The sequence below is a fragment of the Nomia melanderi genome, chromosome 4 (assembly GCF_051020985.1).
Source record: "Nomia melanderi isolate GNS246 chromosome 4, iyNomMela1, whole genome shotgun sequence".
Lineage (NCBI taxonomy): Eukaryota > Metazoa > Arthropoda > Insecta > Hymenoptera > Halictidae > Nomia > Nomia melanderi.
This window is the reverse complement of record NC_135002.1, coordinates 8,386,912-8,405,906: the sequence shown is the minus strand read 5'-3', so window position 1 is coordinate 8,405,906 and position 18,995 is coordinate 8,386,912. Positions and strand designations below refer to the sequence as shown.

General features: G+C 36.0%; 1 protein-coding gene across 9 annotated transcripts in view; it reads right to left on the bottom strand.

Moving 5' to 3' along the window:
- Positions 1-18,995, bottom strand: part of LOC116434992 (cholecystokinin receptor type A) — a 57,052-nt gene that overhangs the window by 18,429 nt on the left and 19,628 nt on the right. For 8 of the 9 annotated variants that reach the window (XM_031994025.2, XM_031994026.2, XM_076366764.1 and 5 more), the window contains 2 exons: positions 16,855-17,448; positions 7,966-8,080 (listed from right to left, as the gene is read on the bottom strand). In XM_031994025.2, the coding sequence (XP_031849885.1) occupies positions 7,966-8,080; positions 16,855-17,160 (421 nt within the window). In that variant the 5' untranslated portion in view covers positions 17,161-17,448. Of the gene's footprint in view, positions 1-7,965; positions 8,081-16,854; positions 17,449-18,665; positions 18,691-18,995 lie in introns of those variants that run through there. The other variant, XM_076366763.1, reaches the window with a different exon arrangement.

The window sequence follows — 18,995 nt, the reverse complement described above, 5'->3', positions numbered from 1 at the left end:
CGTACAGAACAAATATACGAAAGAAATAAAAGAGAAGCAACTTTTATTTCCCGCAAGTAACAGATCCAACGTGGTCTTTCCGTGTGTATTGTATAAAAGCGAAATAAATTCAATCAAGAGGATGTATCATTTCATTCGATTCCGTCTCGTATCGATACAGTTGCTCGGCGGGATTGGATTTTTGGTAACGGTGAGGTAAAAGTATTATCAAAAGTTCATCAGTGAAACGGACGTAGATTTATCAGCAGAAAAGAGGAACGGAAGTGCATTAAAGATCGTTTGGAACGTGTGTGTCTCGCGTTTCGCGTGTCGGCGCCAGTGGGAACGTGTTTCCTCCCGTTCGTTATCCATTTTCAGTGTAGCGTGAATCACCGAGACGGTGAAGTTTGATTTCTTAGGCTCGGTTCGCATCGATGAAGCGCAATGCGCCGCACGGGGCTGTAAAACTCAGCTGAAAGAATCGATTTCACGGGGAGACACGCACCGGAGCCGTGCACGCGATGCGCACGTAGCGTCGCGGAGAGATTGAAAGGAATACGTGATTAATTCGTATGGTTTCGATGAGTTAATTCGCGTGTACGCTCGGAAATAAATCAGAACGCGCGTCCATACGGCCGGCGTGAGATGATTCGAACGAATGACACGCGCCGCAACGCTCATGATTATTCGAACGACAGGGATTTAATGCTGGATTGAAACTTTACTTCCTCATTTCGTACTTTATACCTCGCATTCGAACATTGAAATATAAATGTTACGCGCGAGTGCCGAGAGAAATAACTTTTTCATGGGATGATTAAAAGTTTTATACGTGCTTGATTTCTATTAGCCGATGAGACTCGAGCAATCGTTTCTGTTATACACTTTTCCCACGCATATGTTCCGTACGAGAATAAACTGAATAAATATTATATATTGAATTGTTTATTTGCAAGTAATAATTCAAAGTTGTAAGACTCCAAATGTTCTCAAGGTTTCCAAATTTAACCTCGAAGGCTAAGTCTCGAAGGTTTAAAATTCTATACAACTCTAATGTTCGAAGTTTGAAAGCTCAATCTTAATGACCGAGTCTTCAGAGCTCCAATTCTCAACTGCGAAGTTTGAAAACTCAATTTTAATGATCGAGTCTTCAAAGCTCCAATCCTCAATTTCGAAGCTTGAAAGCTCAATCTGAACGTTAAGTATCTTTAACCCTCCAATTTCCTTTTGAAGGATCAAAGAAGCTTCCGAAGCTTCTCAGTTCACCCTTGAGCATCCGAAGGTTTTGGAATCTGTGGAATTCGAAAACTCAGTCCTGAAGATTGAGCCCAGAAGCTTTGAACACTTGAAAATCGTACAATATATATGAACAAACGACTCGAGTCTGCGACAATAAAAACTCGAGCGTCGAAGACTTCAACAGCTCAAGGCTTCACCCACAAGTTTCATTTTTACAACGCTAACTGAGACTGCCTCGTTAGTCGATATTTATTACTGATATTTGCAGTAACTGGTCCGGATAAGTCTTCCTCTCTTCCGTTCGAGAGCTACGGTCAGAGTGACTTCTCGAGCCTCCTTTAGCAGGATTGATCCTTCACGTGTCGATATTCGCCTCTGCAGGTGCGTTGTTTCTCCTTGAAAAAGCACCCTCGCATCGATATGTCACTCCTCATTGCAACTCCAGCATGTGCAAACCGCCCACACCAGTATCGGCGGCAGAAACGCATCGTGCCTATTACTCTGTATTTTCATCTTCCTTCGAAACGTCGCGAGAGAATATTCTCGCGTTCGCCCTTAACGCCTTCGCACCATTTCCCGGAATTCTCCGCCATTTTATAGTTTTGAATGCAAACGGTCGAAAGACGAAACTCGACGTGGATAGACTGCGAAATGCCATGCGTATTTACGTTTCCACACAAGAATTTGAGGAAACGAAAATCGAATAGAAACTTACGATATGTGGTTGCATTAAATTACATTGAACCGTTGTTCATTTAACCCTTTGCATTATTTTTGGATATGCTCGTTAAACCTATTGTAGTATCTACAATTCTTGGCGTAGGTTAAGGTATTTTTAAGAAGAGTGAATGTAAGTGAAACGGTCGAGGGGAAGTGGCCTGCACAACGTCGCGGACTCAAGATTGCAGGGCCAGCTTTCTAGGGGTGCATCCGAGTGTTTGCGATGAGTGCGAGTGAGAAGAATGGTTGTGGGGGAGAGAATGATTTTTGGGAGAGAATGCCTGTAAGAGAGTTGCGGGAGGAGAGTCGTGTGTTGGCAACCGTGTTGTTTCCATATTTTATATTTTCACCATAGTTTTAGTTTTATTCTATTAAATACATATATTTATTCCTAGCTCTCGATTACTCGAGACCCACCCTTTCATTATTTATACTATAGTAACACTATACTGTTGTATAAGTCCCTGTAGATATCCATGCTTTGGGAATATACGAAAATACACGGTTCTTTTACGGGCAGAAATGAAAAAGGAATTTGTTGGTAGATCTCGTTATTGAAGTTTCTTTAATATGAACATATTTTCCAGATTTTCGTTCGTATAAATCGGAACGTTCAATCTGCGGATGTATTAACGGCTGAAGAACTGCGAACGAAGAATTCTGGAAAAATTTCAGAGCATCCGTGTTTGGATACGGATGATTGAAAATGAAGGAGTGTTTGCTGGAGGACAACTGAATGTAATATAATAAAATATAGAACATCGAGTATGGAGACGTGGAGATATACATTGTATATGATAAGAGAAACAGGAAACGCGAGAAATGTTCATAAGTTTCCCTTCGGTTTGCGAAAATAGTGAAGTCATTTTCTGCGGAGGATCTCGGGTGGCGTGAAATTCGAAGTTCCACTGGCTGGGGTAGCCGAGTTGATACAGATAAAGAAAAATGCACGAGTGAACACTGGCTTTCCCAGCACATATAGTTTTATTCGCACTTCAATCGCACTCGCGCGTTTCTCTAATTGTGTTCCGATGAAAAATTAATGATTTTCTTGGCGAACGTGCATACCATTTCAACACTTTCGACTCTGATGATACAGTGTTTTTGATACGATCAAAAATGAATCTTGCCAATAGTCGAACATTAAAATGAAAATTTCCCGGTTCCTCTATTATTAAGAAAATTATTTAGACCACTATATAGAATTTCGATGACCACTGAATTCAACGGTGACTACTTTAACACCTAACCAATCGAATGTGGGGATCACTTTTCCTTTATCCACGCATTGCCACTTACATTATTTTCCCTTTCCTTTTGTTATTTTGTACGTCTTCAACTAAGGATACTTGCAATTCATTAATGCCTATCTTGCTTTTATGAGGCACAACTTTTAACACGTTGACGCTCATTTTGAAATCGGTGAGTGCTTCTAAAAACACACTTCTTTTTTTTGTCAATTAGTTGGTTCTTGGGGAGTTCGATCAAGATTTCATACTTACAGATTAAAATTATTGTATTCTTTAATAAATTTTCTTAAAAAAAAGTAGACGTCTACAGCCGTCATTTGTTTTTCACAGCTTCGATTTCTCTGATGCGCAAAAGACTGCTATAGACGTTTTGATATCTAACGATATTTTTTGAAAATAATTTAGAAAAAAATAAAAGAGGCATATTTCCATAAACATAACTTTATTTTACACATGATTTTCATTTACATTCTTTTTCAATGTAACACAAAATTGAAAGATACAAGAACAAAAATTTCTAATATCATATGAAAAATTCAAAAATTCATTTAGAGATATAAAATTTAATTTTAAGAAACATCTGTAGCATAAAGCGAATGATAAGGCTCAAAGCATTCTGGACATAAAGCTGGTTTTTTTTCAACAATTATTGAAAGAAGGCTAAATGATTTAGAGTGTAATAAATTCAACAGTGATATACATTTTTTTAACTGTTTTATAATACTAAAAACATAGGACTGCTTAGACGTCGTTTGCATCTACACGCACACGCAATGGATGTCTATAGAGGTCATTTACGTCAACGTGTTAATGAAATCTTACGCAACTTAACGAAAATGGTTATAGTTGCAGCTCTTTTCTCAAGCATTTGTTAAGTATTAAGAGAAGAATGGAATTTCTCGAGATATTCAGTTGCAATCGGAACATTTCGTTTCTGTGATTTTCGAAAATCAATCGAAATTAACGCAGTTGTTTGGTAAGCGTGGGACGAAAGGAAGAGGAAAGTCCGTTCAATTGTCGATTGAGAGTTCCGTAACTCGATGAAGTCCGTCAAAGAAGCTGCAGAGTTGCGCCTCGCGTTTCATTCAGTGTGAACGCGCGCTCCAGCAAGTAGAGGATATTCAATTTTGTTTTCGTTCTACCAACTGCGCCCTGCATTTAGTCTATATAGTGGTCTACACCCTTGTCTCTTTATTTATCCATAAATTTACTTTACCTATTTACTTATCTATTTTATCTATTTACCTATTTTTTATTAATCTATTTATTTCATCTATTTTATCTATTTACCTATTTATTTATTAATCTATTTATTTCATCTATTTTATCTATTTACCTATTTACTTATTAATCTATTTATTTCATCTATTTTATGTATTTACCTATTTATTTATTAATATATTTATTTTCTCTATTTCATCTATTTACCTACTTTTTATTCATCTATTTATTTTATTTATTTACCTATTTACACATTCACTTCACATTCACCTATTTGTTTTATCTATTGATTTATTTATCTATTCATCTATCCATTTTACCTATTTACCTATTTATCTATTTTACCTACATACATGTTTATTCACTTATTTACTTTGTGTTAGCTAAAATGCGGCCGCGCGGGAAACACGATCGCGATGAGTCGTATTTCTCAGTGAGCCGATCCCGTAATCCGTTCCAGCGCGAAGCGATTTTGCACCGCGAAGTTGTGGAGCCCAGCCCCATTCGGACAGATGGACACTTAACGTAGGATTCACGGGAACTTGGCGCTCCCTTTTTGCGACGGGACTTTACTTCCCTCAATTGAATACCTGAAATACCTTCGGCAGAGAGAACGTCGCACGCAACGACGTTCAGGGAATAATTCAGGGAACCTCTTCATTTTCTTGCGACTACGACAACCGTTGATACTCGAATCTCACTTTGTTATCGTAGCTTTACTTCGTCGCTGTTGGTGTTTTACTATTACATAAAAACAAAACGGGACACAAGGGAATACGAATTCCAGAAATTGTCTGAGATTTATACGAACGAAATGGGAGACGAGAGAAATATGAATTATATAAATTGTGGATCCGACGCATAAAATGAAACGGATAGATAGGAGTTATATTACAGTTGAATTCATAGTAACACGTAGAAAGAGAAGTAGATAGTAATTAACGTTAGCGTATTTCAGATTTTGCTCACTTGAAGAATATTACATTTCCCGGGAAAATATTGGAATCATGATTATTACTTTCACGAAGCGAATACGAACACGTTCAAATATCCTTAATCTCGAAAGCAAAGGGGCGGAATAACTCGTCAAGATTTTTGTCCCAGTAAATACAAGTTCGAGAGGCTCCGTAACAAGTTGTTGAACGTATAAATGGAACTTCGTAATATTACCAATGATTTCCGAGGCAACGTAAGCGAAATGAAACTTGGAAATACACTTTGCGATCCTTTAACTAAAAATACAGTGACTGGAGAAATATTGTATAATGTAAAATATATAACCCTTTGCGGACGATCGTCGACATTTCGGCGAGATGAAATTTTCATACTTCGAACGGTACGTAGGAAACAAATGATTAGCAAGAGATCAGTACGTAGTTTCCTTATTTTTATTATTTAAGCGATCGATATATAATTTAGCCTCATCTGCCGAAGGTTTTGTATATTCCAAAGAATCTTCGTCAGCGAAAGTTTGACTATTAATCAGACGAATCTGATGAGATGAAATATAGAATAATTTATTCATGGTCCTATGAAATTCCACGGGTTCTTCTTAACAATGCAATCACTGTAGGCTTTGTTTAGTAAAATTAATTAGCGGGTCGACTCACGCACCGACACAGATAGTTGCTAAAAGTGGCAACTGTTTCGTATAAGTCAAATAGTTTCGCAGACGCTCGAGGAGCTGCGCAACGTGCATCAGATTTATGAGTGTCGTGAGAGTTTAATGAAAATATTTGACTTGCAATTAACTGTGAACCACCGGAGAATATTTGAACATGTTGAAAGCACTTTAAATGAAACTATTTCAATTGACGAAGCGACATTTACATGTGCACTGCTCGAAATACTTTTGATCTGTCTAATAGTTCCCGTGTCAACAGTCCTATGTCGAGTCGATTTTATTGCGACTTCCACTTGTTTTAACAATTTTTTCTATATTCATTTGTAGTAAATTGTACCATTTCATTGACTCCCAAGTATTCTTGAATACATAAACTGAGCGTCATATTAAGCCGTAATCGAATCTCAAAGTGAGAAGCCAAGAGCAGTTCGAACCGCGAACGGTTAATGGAATTGTCAATTTTTCATTTGAAATTGATCGACGATTACCAATGGTGAAAACGAAATTATTCACCGTTCGGTGGAAACAGTTTTCGCATTACAAACGAGAAATTTTTCCAATTAATTCCACTGATATTTCACAATAAACCATCACTGATAATGGATTTCCAGCTTTCCTGGCTTCTTTGAAAGGCTTCGAACAAATTCTCCCTTCGCGATCCAGTCAATTTTGATATTGGCATCCATGAAAATGCAACGAATTTATTTCATTTAACACATTATCGAACTACCGGGAGGCCGTTATAATTATTTTGACTCAAATTACATCGCTGTGTTGTTAAAAAAGGAAATACTGGAAAAATGATAGAATAAAATGCTACAACAAAAGCATAAAATAAAATGTTTCATTCGAGACATTTCCGAATAGATCGACTGCAAACGTATGTGGTCACCAGTTAACCGAACGCAGACTACGTACGCTTCACGAATTTTCAAGTCGGAATCGTACGGAAACGTGATTTCACACGACTGAATCTTGCTCCGCATTTTTCACTTATATTTCTATACATATGTATATTCCTGCACATCAAATAAATTCACCTCGATTACATCACTTGCATTCTATTGGATTAACCAACTGCGCAAATATTTTAGACATTTTTTATCTTGATTTTCTCGAAAAAAATGCGTTTAATAAAAAAATCGTATTGCATATATAGCACTTATTGTTTTATACGTATCGAATATTCCTATTCACTGACACCATTCGCGCAATTAAAGGACGTGTAAAGCGAGCACCATAAATCTGTATCGTTTACAGGCAACGCTGTTCGCCATTATGTCGGCAGTGATATATGGCAAAAGTAACTTCGAATGGTAATGCATTCGGATCCTCCGCGAGGCGCGCCGCAAATGTTCGATCATCGGAAAAAGCTACGCCAAGATGAAAGCTGAGGAAAGTTCGATAAGGTAAAAGCTAGTTCAAATACTTGATCAGTATAGTCATACTTTTCTTTCCCCCTTGACGCACACAATAATAAGCCAGATACGCGGTGAAAACTTTGAACTTGGTAGTGAGTGTGTATACTGATCAGTCCACAGTAGTTGGAGAGAAATATTAGATGCTCCGAATGTTGAAATTTTACAAGAAACATGCTCTTATGCACATGTTGTGGAGTATGTAATCTCAAATGGCATTATTTATAATGGTGATAAATCGAAACTGGCTCGTAACGTGTAAGTATATTGTATAATCATATTGCTCACTTTATCATTACAGTATAATTGTATTATAATACATGATAAATGAGTTATATTGAGAAAAGATTCAGAAAAGAATGAAAACTTCGAAATGAATAATGTAAATTGAATAACTACAGTTTCGTGGAAAGTGAGTTAGTAGAAACATAAATGAAATTAGTGGTTTTGAGGATATTCCACCGTGATGAAGTCCATGCGTTTCGAATGGAATTTTCAATGAAAAAATACGTACCCTGGAAGTACGATATTAGTTTGCACAGCGTGATCCCGAAGACGAAATTCTTCAGAATCTGGCCAAGTAAGGTGAAGGGCATGCAGAAGACACCGAGCAGCAAATCGGAAACTGCCTGGAAATTCGGAAAATGAATTTCAAACTTTTAATTGGTTAGTTAATGAAGAGCAGTTAAATTCACTTGATGTCAGAGTCAGACTAACAAGTTGTTCCATGTCATCAAGAGAAATTGTTCTTACGCAATTACAGAAATCACTGAATTGCCACGTTATTAATATTCTTACGTTATCATCCACTATACTATTATAGAATAACTCGTCATCATTAGCCTGCCTTAATTATACTTCACAACACAAACATAACACGATCAATCGAGTATAATTCACCAATTCATATGCAATGATTCGTCGATAAACGTATAAAAGGTAATTAAGAAATCATATTACGAATTAACCTGTTAATTAATTGCTCAACTTCCCATGCAGGTGTATAGCCTGTTTATATCATTCTTATCATTATTGCAGCGTATTTTAATCGTTTCATCGAAATATTCATTTACGAAAACATTATGGCAGTAAACTTGACTGATACGTTACTATAATATTACTATCAAATTACTATAACAATATAGCAAACATTAAGTGGTTCATATTCGAGATATATTTAAAATCACTGAAAAATTATAGAACTGGTTCCACAGTAACTACGGGTAAAAGGTAACGGGAAGCGCAAGCGTGAAATATATTTTATGATATATATCAAAGTATTATCTGACAACAATAGGGCCGCCTACAGCTCTCTGTACCTCTGTATCTTTATAAGTTCAAACGTCCTTTTCTTCGAACTGCAATACTTCTTGCACATTTTGTTACATACAATTTTATACGCTATGCTGTCACATTATGTAGAAAGTGTTTTACAAAATTGATTAAATAGTTACAATAATAAAGTTATCCGTTCATAAATGTGAACGATGTTCTCCAAGGAAAACGTACGTCGAGTAAATAGGAATTGAATCAAAAGCCTCTGCTTCGTTTACTCCTAATGCTCTCGAAAGTATAGCAGGGAATTGTACAGAGAATCTTCTTCAGAAATGTCACTGTCCAACACACCCACTCCAAGAGGTCAAACACGTGGCTTTGACAATACCCGTGCATTTTGTTCAGAATGATGGAAACAACGCAATGCAAAATTTTATACATTCTCTCAGCCTTTTTTAGCTGTTAGAGTGTACACTGTTCACGATTAGTGGGATCTACATATATGATAGTTAACCCTTTGCACTCGACAGTTCGCTACTCAAGATTTTCCGATGTGATATAGGTGACACTCTTTGAAACTAAGTAATCAGCACAAATGCATAAATAAATAAGAAAGCTATTTTATTTCAGTATTTCACGTATTGACGCATTATACAAAGTTTAATATTATATAAAAGATTTCATAATTTTGTTATATCAAATCAAGTGATAAGCGAGAGTCTCTTCTCGAGTGCAACGGGTTAATAAAATCAAAATCTCCTTTTCTTCAGTCTTTTATGCTTATAGTTTCATGTATTGAAAAATTACTAAACACTTATGCGACGAGTTAGACAAAAATATTGTTATATGATAATAAGAGTAATGTTATATATCTTTCTCAATTTTCAATAACTTTGCCCTGCCAATTTTCGAACTGATTTCGCGTTCGAATTTTGCCAAGGCGTTCTCCTTTGATTAATAATCGAATAATTGCGTACTTCTCCGCTTCGTTAATTACTCGAAAAAAAATTCGAACGTCATAAGTGCAGAAAAACGGAATTACTTGCTAATGAGCATCAAATCCTCCTTTCATGGTTGATTCGAGCCACGTGAAAGGAAGTTTGATCATTCCGTAGCTTGTCCAGTTCTAGAAGAGCAGAATATGCGCATAGCATTTGCTCGGCGCTGAATAAGCGTCTATGAAGCAGATTCCGAAAAAGTTCTCTTCCTGTTCGATGTCTGTTTCGTCTATTGAAATCGTATTTTCGCGCCCCAAAGTTCCGCCGTCATAGGCAGATAGCAACGAGACCGATAAAAACTGTCGCGTCTGTAGTACCGTAAACGAGTTGATTGGGTCCAACCAATTGGAAGATATCTTTTTTTACTTCAACGCTGTCGTTACTGGAAGTTATTAAGTTGTCGCTCGCGAATTAGCGAAGTCTAACCTGATAGTGGAAAGACGAGTCTTCTCATTCCTCTTCTGTAGAGAGCAAATCGTTAAGCATCTTCATTTTAATACATTGCGTACCGGTCCCGCGATAATATGGGATCTTTAGTCAATCGTTTAATTGATAATCCTATGTTAATGTAACATTCTGGATACGTATAACACAAATCCAAAGTAAAATTATAAAATCGAATTATTCATTTTCGTAAGCCGAATGTTTCGGTTTGATTGATGTTTAAAAATGTTTCAATATAATCACCGCGTTTTTAACACATTAGGTGCGGGCCGTTTTGTCCATTTCAACTTATATCAGTTTCATTCAATTCATTTATTTATTATTCAACATATTTTCGAGCGTTTCGATTACAAATAGATATACTTTCAAGCATACACGAAAGGAATCAACTATCTATATTTACCAAAAATGTCAACGAAGTTATACAAGTGTTTATTTAATAGTACTCGACGGTACATGGAAATAGTACTTTTACGTTTCCCGCGTACAATGTGTTAATAGCTGAAATTTAGAGGGCGTACAACGTGTCAAGTGGACTTAAGTAACTTTCAAAATAAACGGTTCGAATGGTTACCGAGCGTGATTGACGGCAGAATGTCCCATCCGCGATGTGTTAACGTATTTCGTTGTGTCCGAGGTTACATTTTGACTGAGATACGGCTCGCTGTAACGAAATTTCGATAGTGGATCGTTAATCACAATGGTTGCCATACTCGATCAAAAAATATTTTCGCGTCACGGTTCGCGTGCCGCCGGGAAGAATGGAAATACAACAGTGGTCAAAATAAATGGACCGCCGTGCACGTTACACGCCACCATACGTCAATGGCGGGCGCGTGTGTATGATTTAAAACGAGGCACACACGCAGGCGAGCCAGAAAATGCAATTCTTCAAAAATATGTTCCCGTGAATGGGCAATTCTTAAAGCGTTTTCTCCTGTCACAATTTTTTCACCGATAAAAAACGGACGCGAGCTTTTCACGGGCCATTTTAACACCACTTCTACCGAACGTGTCGAGAGACACCTTTTGAAATTATAACTTATAAATGTTTTCTCAGTCTCACTATTTTTCCTTAATTAAATTTTGAACGTTTCCCACAGTTGATTTTACAATCATTATGGGAAAAGTCGAGAAGTGAATGCAGAATGTACGACTAAATTTGGAAAATAATTTTAAGTGAAAGTTTTAAGAATGTTAAACGTCGTTTGCGTTTTAGTGAGATATCTTGAAATACTTTCACGTTCACTTAGGACACCGTATATACAGTTATGGTTCGTTTAACTTTCAAAAAGTTGTATTCAATAAATTTGTGTTGCATATAAAAGGAAACATCTAGAGTCGTTTGAGTTATTATTTCATTACAATATTAATGTTAAACAGTATAAGTTTATTACATAAGAAGTATAAAGTACTTATTAAATAATTAACGATTATTACCATTAACAAACGATACATTTCGTCGTATAATTACTCTCGCATTTCAACGTTTTATTAATTATAACCGTTTGCTCGTAGAAACATTTCGTTATGGACGTTGTTTCATCGAGACACGCAACCATTGTATCACAATAAAAATAAAATATCCGTCCGTCTGACCATTATGGACGATTCTCATTTAATGTTTCGTGGAGTTCGTACATGCAGTATATACAAAATATCATGCTGTTTCAATAACAGCGCAATTGGAATTGGAGTCGATTGAACTGATACGTCATAAAACAATTTATATGATATACGTTATATTATGCAACCAAGTTGTTCAACGTTAAAATGGTGCCGCAATAAATACGTAGAATGCATTGAACTTCATGCGACAAATTTATAACACAGGTTGAAAGTTTATCGGGACGCACAAACATTTATTCAAGGCACGTATTTCTGTTTCCGATAGAATCGTTCGATATTAAAGCAGAGAGGTCCTTTTGTTCCTTTAATTTCATAGAAATATTTAAAGACCAATTTACGTAGACACAGTTACTTGGTATCCTTAATATTTGTAATTCTATTTAATTAATAAAACATCTCGCATAATTTATGTTCATAAAATAATGAAGTAAGAAATAAATGTAATTATTTGATTTTATTAAAGTTAGTACTAACGGTATCGTTCTATTATCAGTGCAAAGCACAGGACATTTGTTCTTCGTCACGACGAGGAAATTAAAATTTAAAATATCCACCGTCGTCGAAGTGATCTAACAAAGGTGATTCTCGGAACTCTTTAAACTTATTGAATACAGGGAAAAAGCTTCGTTTACAAACGCAAGATCGTGACATCGTAATTTTTAGAGCAGGGATTGAAAAAATACGTATGAAAATACGGTTGATTTAGGGAAATTCCGCGGATTATAAACAGAGGAGACCTCGATTAAATTGTCAAATTATAGAATCATAAAGTTATGAAATTTGAATCACGTTCGAGGTACAACTACGAACAGATTAGTGTTCACCGATTACCCTCAACTAACTCAAATTACTATAGTTCACTCAAATGATGATTATTTGAAAACATTTCCATGTTATAAATAATGCTACCTAATGCGGTGACATTCAGCTAGATGAATATGCAATAACACTATTACTAATGCAGTTCGGTCAAACGATTTAATATTGTATCTTTTCCATTTCGTGTATTTTGTTATGAAATCGTGCGCCGTTCAACGTGTCGATTGTACCTTAATACATTTATTCAAAGAAACACCATCAAGAAATCTAATTGAAAACCAATTGTGCAACAGTACAACATCTGTTCAAACTCTTCGTATAAATATTAAGTGAAAAATAATGCTTCAGACTTTCCAAGTTCTAGTATACTCGTACTTGATTCCCTAAAATATATTATTTCCCATTATTTGAACACCATAGCTTTGAATAATCTTTATACCTGCAGTTTTATATGCATCTTCGAATGTTTTACCAAAAGCTAACTGAAAAATATATTCCCCTGTGCGAGAAAAAGGAAATTAATCCATATGTTCTTCAAAAGTACGTTAACCATTAGTATTTCATGACATTCTTCTTAATCGAAAAGAATTTCTCTCGTGGTATTTCATTTTGTCGCAAAGTTTATGTGAATTGTTCATGGATGAAACGTTTTGCCTGCTTCGAGCGCTATACTCTATAAATTCAACGATAAAAAACGATATTTCCCCGTAGATTTTACGGAATTTCAATCTCCGCCGGATATTCGATACGAGCTTTGTCGCCAGCCTTGTAAAATTGAACGCGTAAGTTTTAGTGACACGATAATACCTAATTGAATCATATATTTGAATGGAGCCCCTGATGCGTCGGGGTGCCTTAATAACCGAACAACCTGACGCGTACGTTCCACATGAGTAAAAATGGAACGAGCACTCGATTAATTATTCATTGCTGATTAATTATAAATTCCGCTCGTATAAGAAGTTCTTTTGAAATCCGGGCGCAATGGATTTCGTCGGCAACGATGGTACACCTATCCACACGAGATACGAAGCAAAACAATTTTAACCCTTTGAGGACGAATGTCGTCATTTTACCGACATCAAGCTTTCATATGTCAAATACAAAGTTGTGAGTAAACAATTGATTTCTTCAAATAGCAAGAGATCGATGTACAATTTAATTTCCCTTGTGAAATGTTTTCAATACTTCAACAAATTCTCGTCCGCAAAGGATTAATGGATAACTGTTACGATTTCGGTATGATCGCGTTTCCGAAATGATCGCTCTGAAGGTTTCTGAAATTTTGATACGTGAAATTGCAGTTCGAAGTTTGCCCTTTAACATGCAAGTGGTTTTGGAAAATCGCATTCGAACGTCAATAGTGACCGAGGCCAAAGTTAAACTTTTAAGGTCGGAGAATTTTCGAAATTGATCGATTTTCGAAGTTTTTTCCACTTTCGATACAAGTAGTATGAGTTTCATGCTATGAAATGTTCATAATGTAGAAGTGAAATGTTTGTCAGTGGTTCAATGAATATGATGCAATTAAAAAGTGTGCCGAGTTCCGTGGATAAATATTAATTTTCTTATATTTTTGATTAATAATATCGTTTCCTTCGTTGAGCTGTTCTTTGTTTGCACAGTAAAATTATATTCAATAATTCTTTCAGGAATTTATTCTATAATCCGAATGACTAGGAGGTTATAATTGAAATCGAGTTAAGCTTAATATCTGCGCTTGATATTCGCAGGAAACTTTCGATTCTCCTTTCGATTAGCTTCTTCGCTTCATTTAACTTCCGCTCGATCTTTGATTATTAATTATTATTCAATCGAACAGTAATTAATTTCTAACTTCATAATTATTCCGCGTTATGTTACTTGTTTCTATGTTGCTAAAAAACTTGGTATATACGATGAAAAGTCTGTTATTATTATTATTGACAATTATAATCTCATCGTTACCTACTATTAATATGTCATTCATAAGAGGAATTTGTACTTTTTTTTTCATTCTATTGTAAGCTCGATATCAAAGGAGAATTCCGCCTGTTCCTGGTATACCGTGGCTTAAATTACCTTTGAAACACGATACACTTCACAATAATTTATTTTTTATTCTCGATGTGGATCCTTTCTCTTTCTAAGCAACTGAAATTCTATTTTTCTGTTTGTAAGATATATTTATTTAAATATTATATCACGTAAAGACTGGAATTAATGTAAATCATTTCGATGAAACTTAATTGTATGTGAAATGGAAATTTTTAATAATTCAAGAAATAAAAAAGGAATATCATGAAAATTACTGTTGAATTAATCATTTTTAGAAATTATTCTATTACAATCTTGGACACAATTTCATATTTTCTTTTTTATTACTCTTTAACATCGTAACACATATTCCAATGAAATTTATGAACTTAAGGCTGCAATGTTTCCAGGTTACTACACTTCGCCCCATTTTCTCCCCCATAAGTTTCGCAACTGCTCCGTGATATCTTCAATTTGTCACGTTTACGTAGTCATTTTTCTAGTTTCAATTAAGAAATATATCTGCATCATTCGCGTACGGAAAAGTCAAGGGATTCTCATAGAATGTTCTCACGTGTGCGTTCCACAAATTATTTAAGTAATATCATTGGTCAAATAATTTTATTGGGATGGAAACCAATGAGTATAATTAAATGTCGAATGGAATCCAATCAATATGGGATAATTAATTTTCCTGGTGCTAATGGAAGTGTTTATCTTATTATTAACAAAAAGTGATGTTGACTGATGGTATTAGTTAACATCATTTTTTGTTAATAGTAAAATAAACACTTTCATAATCATCACAAAAATTAATTATCCAATATTGATTGGACTCCATTTGAAATTTAATTATATTATATTCTGTTGACAAATTAATTCTTTTTATCACACCACTGACTTTGTTAAAATTGTTATCTTAATTTATCTATATTACTAAAGAAGGTGCCATTTGTTATGTGATAAGGCATGAAGAACTTAATAATAACATAACCGAATACAAAAGTTGTAAAATTTAGTTAGAATGTAATTTATTATAAATTATTATAATTCAATTATACTTTCAACGTAAGGATTAAAACATTGTATCGTAACTAGCTCCTGATTTATTTACTGGGCTCAGTGATTTAGCGTTTGTACTGTTTTTATCGTTGCGAAAGTAGATCAAAGCGTCACATCTCACAGTTCTTTACCCAGCCCCATCGATGGAGCCTGTGAAATTCAATTTCGTTGAGAAACCGTCCGCATTACGAAGGTCACGTTCTAAATCGACTTCTTTCCTCGAAAGTGCGGTGCCAGATTTCGAATGAACCCTTCTCAGTAAACGTCTCTTACAATCATTCCTGAGATAACCGTCAGTTACAATATATTTAACGCAAATATTTAAGATCAACCGCTGCAATCAATTTTGTAATAATATTTATTGCTAATCAACGTTTGCATAACGTTACTATCTAAACTTCGAAACACTCAGTGAAAAGTGTATGAGTTGTTAAAAATTCAATAATCCGATTTTTCACATCGAGATAAATTCGCGAGTTGCAGCAAACATTGTCGTTGTCCTTTCAGAATAATAAATCGACGGTAACAAACGAATAAGTAAAAAGTAAAAATAAACAAATAAATAGAAAGTAAAAGTAAACATGTAAGCGACAAAGACAACGAACTAGAAGCAAATTGTTGAGAGTGAGCATTAAATATATTTTTAACGGCTAGAAAGCATCCGTTGGTGCAGTCCTCTCCCTTGCAGGAATCAGTTGTTTTTCTCGGGACAGCCATTTTTATGGCACGCGTCTTTTTTTCCCTCCGCGTCGTTCAGCAGTTAGTAAACGCTCAAGCAACGAGCAACGTTCTGTTTCAATTTTTTTAAATCACCTTAACACGTCGAATGCCGCACGATTTCATGGCGGAAAATACGCAAAATGGAAAAACTCAAATATCAAATCATTCGATCGAATTGCATTACTATAATTGCACGTCCATCTAGCTGATCGTCACCGCGTTAGATAGCATTATTCGAAAATATAGAAATATTTTCGAATAATCATCGTTTAATTGTGCAAACTAAGGTAAGTCAATTTGATTGGGGGTCACCGGTGACCCCCATGGCATTCAACGTGTTAATACATACTAATAAATATACACTTAGTTTTCAAACTGTGTTGTGTTTATTTTAGCAAATAAATATTCAACACGAATAAAGAAAAAAGCAGTTTGCTCACCAGATTCAACAGATACACGTTGGTGACCGTCCTCATTCTCTTGTTCCGTGCGAGCGTGATCAACACCAATGAATTCCCGACCACCGAAAGCAGAAATATCGTTCCGTATAACGGAATAATTAAAGTTTCCAGTAAATTGCGGTGATTGGGCCTCGCACGCGTCGTCACCGTAACATTCGCAATTATCGAGCTTATCGTTGACAGCTGCGACGGTCCGTTAACGAACGGTTGATTCGTATCGAGGTTGGACAGGTAGTCGATCGACGGCACTCCGTTACCGGACACGTTGTAATCGAGGGACGTCATCCTGGCGCCACCCGTTATATCGCGCCTCTTGCTCTCCGTGCAATTCGACGATAAACGATCGCTATTGTTGATTCGCTCTCTTCCCAAGTATCAACAGGTTGAACGCGTCGATCATTCCTTCTTCTCCGCGAACACTCCGACCGAACAATACTCCGACGAGTTGAAATCATTTAAAATGATTCCTCTCCCGAGCGAATGAAACACAATGGCAAAAATAATAAGCGATCGGCATCATTGTTTCTCTCGATCTTCCTCGTTCTCAGACCATTCGCGAAGCACTCCCGGTATCTGGAAAATACAGAGTACGAATTAGAGTCGAGTTTCGTTCGTTGGCTTTGTGTTACGTTTACAAGCAGCTTGTTCACAAGTGAACCGCAACGTTTTAGTTTTGAATAATGAATGATTAAAGATATTGAATACATGCTTATTGTTTTAGCGAAATTCGGTTTGTCGTTTCAGTTTCAGAGGAAGCTTCAAAGAGATTTTCTAGAGATTGATCAAAGCATTCGCCAATCCTTAAAATGTGAAAAGTATTATATTTCAATATTTCGCGTGAAACGTATTTTCTTTCCCGTAAAGAATTATAAATGAATTTGATGTAACTGCTTGTATTCCAATGTACTTATGATCATATTTCTTTAAATCGTAACTTGTCTTTCATTTTTGATTTTCGGTGTTGTTCAGATGCATGTAATATAGTGTGTGTGTCGTTTACATCACTCACCCCAATATTCCCGTTACTTCTGATGAGATAAAGAAGGGGTAGCAAATATAATTTACGGAATACAATTTGAGGAAGGATATTTTACGACTGTTACTATCATCTTCGATGATATCGGGATTGTTTTTTAATAGAATCATACATTCTTATCTGTTCCGCGTTGACTACTAGACAAATAAGTGTTAACGCGAATTCAACCGTGGAAAGTGACCCTCCAACGATTGTCCGTTCCGTTTTGAACGGCGAAATCCCATTTCGCAGGAAACCAATGTCTATATTTTACTCCGCACACAATTTAATTAAAAACTTTCGCGAATAGATAGCATTCGCGATAGCAGTTCGAGGTAAAACGTCTGAACTCCCGAGGAATCCAATATTACCCTGGTCAGCGGAACGTTCAACATAAATAACCGAGTGCTAGACCATTGCAATGGTTGTGGACTGGGACTGATAAATAAATCACGGGAAATCGAAGGGAATCGCGATCCCCGTATGCTCGCGATGAAATAACGACAAACCAAATATTTCGTTAACCGTAAAACCGAAATCCGTTGTTTTTCTCTCGCGCGTTTTTTCGCACAACATTCCACTTACGCAACCGCATGCGCAAACACGTTGAACTCTGAATTAAATTAACACACTGCGTACCGGTAACGAGAAACCTCGTTTTTATATAGAGACATTTAGCTATGCAACTTCGCTGATTACCACAGCATTGAGAAAAATATAAAATTTCATTCGAATTGATTATCTATTCAAAATATATTACATAACAATATGATACCTGAGTTTTTCTGTGGATAGTGATATACGTTGACCTCAGTGAAGATTGCCATCCGCACGAATCAGTTTTCCGAAAATTAGCCGGTACGCAATGCATTAATGAGACACCAGACAAAAATGATCTCGTTCGAAATCTTCGCTTTGAAAATTTGTCGGCGCCTGCATTCGATTAACCGTCGACAGAGTATGTTCAAATTCGATTATGCCGGCCGTGAACCACGCGCGCTCGAGAAATGAATTTCATTCCATTCGCCATCTTTCATCGAGTGGAAATATTCTGAAACAAACCTTGCTCGTTATGCTGATTACAGTCAAACCTGTTTTTGTGCGG